The sequence below is a fragment of the Taudactylus pleione genome, unplaced genomic scaffold (assembly GCF_031769625.1).
Source record: "Taudactylus pleione unplaced genomic scaffold, aTauple2 ptg000848l, whole genome shotgun sequence".
Taxonomy (NCBI): Eukaryota; Metazoa; Chordata; class Amphibia; order Anura; family Myobatrachidae; genus Taudactylus; species Taudactylus pleione.
This window is the reverse complement of record NW_028285250.1, coordinates 1,305,620-1,312,723: the sequence shown is the minus strand read 5'-3', so window position 1 is coordinate 1,312,723 and position 7,104 is coordinate 1,305,620. Positions and strand designations below refer to the sequence as shown.

Here is a 7,104-nt window from a genome sequence, read left to right as displayed (position 1 = left end):
CTGCTATGTTACCTGCAGCCTAACACTTCCTGTACAGGTTACTGACTAATGCACATGTGTGATGGCCCTCTATGCATGTGTATAGTGCCCTCCCTGACATACTCTGCTGTGTTACCTGCAGCCTAACACTTCCTGCTACAGGTTACTGACTAATGCACATGTGTGATGGCCGTCTATGCATGTGTATAGTGTCCTCCCCGACATCCTCTGCTGTGTTACCTGCAGCCTAACACTTCCTGCTATAGGTTACTGACTAATGCACATGTGTGATGGCCATCTATGCATGTGTATAGTGCCATCCCCGACATCCTCTGCTGTGTTACCTACAGCCTAACACGTCCTGCTACAGGTTACTGACTAATGCACATGTGTGATGGCCATCTACGCATGTGTATAGTGCCCTCCCCGACATCCTCTGCTGTGTTACCTGCAGCCTAACACTTCCTTCTACAGGTTACTGACTAATGCACATGTGTGATGGTCGTCTACGCATGTGTATAGTGCCCTCCCCGACATCCTCTGCTGTGTTACCTGCAGCCTAACACTTTCTGCTACAGGTTACTGACTAATGCACATGTGTGATGGTTGTCTACGCATGTGTATAGTGCCCTCCCCGACATCCTCTGCTGTGTTACCTGCAGCCTAACACTTCCTGCTACAGGTTACTGACTAATGCACATGTGTGATGGCCGTCTATGCATGTGTACAGTGCCCTCACCGACATCCTCTGCTGTGTTACCTGCAGCCTAACACTTCCTGCTATAGGTTACTGACTAATGCACATGTGCGATGGCCATCTATGCATGTGTATAGTGCCCTCCCCGACATCCTCTGCTGTGTTACCTGAAGCCTAACACTTCCTTCTACAGGTTACTGACTAATGCACATGTGCGATGGCCATCTATGCATGTGTATAGTGCCCTCCCCGACATCCTCTGCTGTGTTACCTGCAGCCTAACACTTCTTGCTACAGGTTACTGACTAATGCACGTGCGATGGCCGTCTATACATGTGTATAGTGCCCTCCCTGACATACTCTGCTGTGTTACCTGCAGCCTAACACTTCCTGCTACAGGTTACTGACTAAAGTACATGTGTGATGCTCGTCTATGCATGTGTATAGTGTCCTCCCCGACATCCTCTGCTGTGTTACCAGCAGCCTAACACTTCCTGCTATAGGTTACTGACTAATGCACATGTGTGATGGCCATCTACGCATGTGTATAGTGCCCTCCCCGACATCCTCTGCTATGTTACCTGCAGCCTAACACTTCCTGCTACAGGTTACTGACTAATGCACATGTGTGATGGCCCTCTATGCATGTGTATAGTGCCCTCCCTGACATACTCTGCTGTGTTACCTGTAGCCTAACACTTCCTGCTACAGGTTACTGACTAATGCACATGTGTGATGGCCGTCTATGCATGTGTATAGTGTCCTCCCCGACATCCTCTGCTGTGTTACCTGCAGCCTAACACTTCCTGCTATAGGTTACTGACTAATGCACATGTGTGATGGCCATCTATGCATGTGTATAGTGCCATCCCCGACATCCTCTGCTGTGTTACCTGCAGCCTAACACATCCTGCTACAGGTTACTGACTAATGCACATGTGTGTTGGCCATCTACGCATGTGTATAGTGCCCTCCACGACATCCTCTGCTGTGTTACCTGCAGCCTAACACTTCCATCTACAGGTTACTGACTAATGCACATGTGTGATGGTCATCTACGCATGTGTATAGTGCCCTCCCCGACATCCTCTGCTGTGTTACCTGCAGCCTAACACTTCCTGCTACAGGTTACTGACTAATGCACATGTGTGATGGTTGTCTACGCATGTGTATAGTGCCCTCCCCGACATCCTCTGCTTTGTTACCTGCAGCCTAACACTTCCTGCTACAGGTTACTGACTAATGCACATGTGTGATGGCCATCTATGCATGTGTATAGTGCCCTCACCGACATCCTCTGCTGTGTTACCTGCAGCCTAACACTTCCTGCTACAGGTTACTGACTAATGCACATGTGCGATGGCCATCTATGTATGTGTATAGTGCCCTCCCCGACATCCTCTGCTGTGTTACCTGAAGCCTAACACTTCCTTCTACAGGTTACTGACTAATGCACATGTGCGATGGCAGTCTATGCATGTGTATAGTGCCCTCCCCGACATCCTCTGCTGTGTTACCTGCAGCCTAACATTTCCTGCTACAGGTTACTGACTAATGCACATGTGTGATGGCCACCTATGCATGTGTATAGTGCCCTCCCCGACATCCTCTGCTGTGTTACCTGCAGCCTAACACTTCCTGCTACAGGTTACTGACTAATGCACATGAGCGATGGCCGTCTATGCTTGTGTATAGTGCCCTCACCGACATCCTCTGCTGTGTTACCTGCAGCCTAACACTTCCTGCTACAGGTTACTGACTAATGCACATGTGCGATAGCAGTCTATGCATGTGTATAGTGCCCTCCCCGACAGCCTCTGCTGTGTTACCTGCAGCCTAACACTTCCTGCTACAGGTTACTGACTAATGCACATGTGTGATGGCCATCTACGCATGTGTATAGTGCCCTCCCCGACGTCCTCTGCTGTGTTACCTGCAGCCTAACACTTCCTTCTACAGGTTAATGACTAATGCACATGAGCGATGGCCGTCTATGCTTGTGTATAGTGCCCTCACCGACAACCTCTGCTGTGTTACCTGCAGCCTAACACTTCCTGCTACAGGTTACTGACTAATGCACATGTGCGATAGCAGTTTATGCATGTGTATAGTGCCCTCCCCGACATCCTCTGCTGTGTTACCTGCAGCCTAACACTTCCTGCTACAGGTTACTGACTAATGCACATGTGTGATGGCCGTCTACGCATGTGTATAGTGCCCTCCCTGACATCCTCTGCTGTGTTACCTGCAGCCTAACACTTCCTGCTACAGGTTACTGACTAATGCACATGTGCGATGGGCGTCTATGCATGTGTATAGTGCCCTCCCCGACATCCTCTGCTGTGTTACCTGCAGCCTAACACTTCCTGCTACAGGTTACTGACTAATGCACATGTGCGATGGCATCTAAGTATGTGTATAGCGCCCTCCCAGACATCCTCTGCTGTGCTACCTGCAGCCTAACACTTCCTGCTACAGGTTACTGACTAATGCACATGTGCGATGGCCGTCTATGCATGTGTATAGTGCCCTCCCCGACATCCTCTGCTGTGTTACCTGCAGCCTAACACTTCCTGCTACAGGTTACTGACTAATGCACATGTGCGATGGGCGTCTATGCATGTGTATAGTGCCCTCCCCGACATCCTCTGCTTTGTTACCTGCAGCCTAACACTTCCTGCTACAGGTTACTGACTAATGCACATGTGCGATGGCCGTCTACGCATGGGTATAGTGCCCTCCCCGACATCCTCTGCTGTGTTACCTGCAGCCTAACACTTCCTGCTACAGGTTACTTACTAATGCACATGTGCGATGGGCGTCTACGTATGGGTATAGTGCCCTCCCCGACAACCTGTGCTGTGTTACCTGCAGCCTAACACTTCCTGCTACAGGTTACTGACTAATGCACATGTGCGATGGGCGTCTACGCATGTGTATAGTGCACTCCCCCACATCCTCTGCTATGTTTCCTGCAGCCTAACACTTCCAGCTACAGGTTACTGACTAATGCACATGTGCGATGGCATCTATGCAGAGCTGTCTTAACAGCATTGTGGGCCCTGGGCAAAGCAATGCAGTGGGGTCCCCTACCCACCCATTCACGGGAAAAAAATGTAAATGGTCAATAAAATTAATCCTTTAGATTTAGTAGTACTTTCAACAAAATCAAATAAAAATGTTAAATAATTGGCAAACCGAAAAGTATGAAATAATTATTTAATATTAATCAACACAAATGTTTGCGACATTTCTTTTTTGAGAATTTTTTTATAATTGGCTTGAAGTCAATTGTTTTCAGGATGTCATTTTCCATGCACATGAGTGAAAGCCAGTTCAACCGCTGCTGCCCCATTGCACTGCGAAGCTGATTCTTTATAAGTTTCAATCTTGAAAATGAGCGTTCTCCTGTACAGTTGGTCACCATTGTGCACATGAACACTCTGAGTGCGATTTCAACATTGGGAAACACCGATTTCAAGTTGTCCAAAATTAGTTTGCTGTACAATGCAGGGAGAGTTTCACATTTTTCATCAAGGTCCATGTAGTGCTTGAGATGCTTGCATTCATTTAGAAAGGCAGCATAATCAAGGTCTTTATCATACACATTAGCCAGATGCTCACACTTTTTGTCTAGCTCATCAGAACCAATTGTTTTCAATTGACCGAAGAAGGAAAACAGATTTCCAATCCATGAATAAGCTTCTGCACGTTTTGTGAGCTCAGAGTTCAAAGAGTCCAGAACAGGGAGGAATGTTTCTACCTTGAATTTTTCACTTTTGTTTATAATTATCTCTTCTCCCGATCCATCATATCTAGTAAGACGTACACTACGCTTTCGTTGCCGCTTCTTCACATCACTATAGTCCAAATCTGGACATCTACTTCTGGCCTTCAGTTCATATTCACTGAATGTATCTCTAATTTCCTGAAGATAACTTTTCAGAGACTCAAGAAGATTCATGGCAACAAGTATATTCACATCTTTAGACTGCAGGAACTTACTTGTTTTGTTAAACCTTTTAAGAATGTCGTTCCACAAAATTGTCAGAAAGATTGTTTCCATGTTCTCCATTCTCTCACTTAATTCTTCTGCCTCTCGCCTTGTGTTCACTTCTTGGTTAGTGTCAGCTGATAAAGAATCCAGTGCATCTTTAATTTTTTCAAAACCTTCTTGCAGAGCATTAACAGCATCAAAATGTGATGACCATCTCGTATCAGACAGACGCTTGACCACAACATCTTTTCCTAAAGATGAGGACAGAACATTCCATCGATGTGTAGAAGCTGAGAAAAAAGAATACAAATGCTGAACAAAGTCAAAGAAGGAGACGACCTGTAGAGAACACTCTGCCGCTTTTACTCCCACCAAGTTCAGGCTGTGCCCAGCACAGGGGACATAGATGGCCAACTCATTCAGTTGCCGAATCCGTGCTTGCAATCCAGTATAGCGGCCAGACATATTTGAGGCATTGTCGTATAACTGACCACGGCAGTTTGACAGCGGAATTTTGTTTTCATTCAGGAAATCTACAACAGTGTCTGCTAGATTCTTTGCTCCATGAGAAAAAATGGGGATGAACTTGAGGAAACGCTCTAATGGCTCACACCCTCTAATGTACCGGATTGTAAATGTCAGTTGATCAATGTGTGAGATGTCTGGAGTGGAATCCACACTTATTGAATAATACTTTGATTCTTTTATTTCTTCCAGAATGGCAGAAAGAACATGTTGTCCCATTAAATTCCTCACAAATGTTTGCAGATAGATACGATGGGTTCCCCTTTCCAGCATTTCCACACACTTTGAGATGTTGTTCCAGAAAAGGGTCAAATTCACTCAACAGCTCTAGAATACCTAAATAGTTTCCATTGTTTGATGACCCAATAGTTTGATTCTCTCCACGAAATGCCAAGCCTCTTGAGGCAAGAAAGCGAATGACAGAATCCACACGTGTCAACACTTTATACCAGTACTCGATATTGTTTGATTAACAAAGAATCTATGCATCCAGTTTCTTTATGGCGAATTTAATATGCGATCATGCACTTGCGATGTTCTTCTCCATTTTCATGATCTACAATAAGATTGCTGTGTTTCCAATCTTTAAATCCTGATGTAGAAAATGGAGATTCTTTATTGGACAATAGGCGTCAGGCAAAGCAGTACAAACAACCTTGTGATAGTGAATAGAGTAGCCATTTGCATTTTACATATTCGCCATTCCGCAGTTCATGTTTGAATACATTCTTTGATAGATACCTTATCTGAGTTATCTCTCCTCCGGCTCCTTTGTACTCTCTGCGTGAATTTTTAAGGTTGCAATCATGATTCTGACATGATGTTGGCCCACTATGAATCCAGTAATCCACTGTACTAGTATTCTTAATATCCCATAGTCCGGGATCTGTGACATGAATCACACTCTCTGTACACTTCTCTGCCGTTATAGATTGGTGTATTTCTTCTTGTGGAATGTCCCCAGGAGCAGGTAATGGTATGTCTGGAACTGGATGACTGGATGCAAGAGTAGATGTAGATGGCGATGCTCTAATTACAGAAGCAGTACTAGTAGCTATTGCTTCTTGTGAAATGTCCCCAGCAGCAGGAGCAGGCAATGGTATGTCTTGAACTGGATGCAGGGATGGATGTAGATGGTAATGCTGTATTTAGAGGAGCAGTACTAGTAGCTGATGTTGCACCTGGGATTATCCAAGATGTCAACTTTGGAAGTTTGCTAATTTTCTGCTTCTCCTCTTCAGCTCGTTTCCTCTTTTGTGCTCCACTCATAGAAGTACGCTTCATTTCCCTGGCAGTACAGCTGGATTCAATCTACAGTTTAGTGTTGTAAAGAAAAGGAAAATAATGTGCTCTTTTTACTCTACCAACTTTAGGGGACTATTTAGCATTAAATATTTGTGGCATATTCCTCGAAAACACCATCAAGATTTAGCCCAGCCGCACCTGCGTTGTCAGCAGACCGTGCATGCACAGGAGTCCCGGTCACTCACCCAGAGCACATAGCATTAAAATACTGAAGATAGTGTAAATAACACTAATGGCCATATTCAGTTTGATGGCGAAAAGTCAGGGGTCAGACTTTTCGCCATCATCTGAGGTTTTTACTGGGATAAAGTATTGGGCGCGTGCCCGCTTATCCCAGTATTCATTTAGGATCCAGCGAAAATGGGACCCGGCGGAAAGGTAAGTATCGGAAAAGTCCTGGGAATTTTCGGGAAATCATCCTGGTACCACCCTAAAGATGGTCTGACATGGGAGATCACTATGGGTACCCCCGATGTGGGCTGCTGAAGGTAGTCAGGGATTTAAATAGTCGCGGCAGGTGTATAAATGCGGATTTAGAAGAAGGGGTGAAGAATAGCACTTAGATTATTTTTTGGGAAAAAATGACTAGTCCCTTCAAATT

The 7,104-nt window shown here is 45.4% G+C and overlaps 1 protein-coding gene across 1 annotated transcript; it reads right to left on the bottom strand.

The window, feature by feature from the left end:
* Nucleotides 1-3,905: 3,905 nt before the first annotated feature.
* LOC148474372 (zinc finger MYM-type protein 1-like) lies at nucleotides 3,906-5,471 on the bottom strand. Its single transcript, XM_088458723.1, has one exon. It carries the CDS (start codon nucleotides 5,469-5,471, stop codon nucleotides 3,906-3,908), a length of 1,566 nt encoding a protein of 521 aa, XP_088314849.1.
* Nucleotides 5,472-7,104: the final 1,633 nt, after the last annotated feature.

Excerpts from the sequence above, each read along its gene's own strand:
- LOC148474372 (XM_088458723.1), bottom strand. The coding sequence starts at position 5,471 with ATGCTGGAAAGGGGAACCCATCGTATCTATCTGCAAACATTTGTGAGG.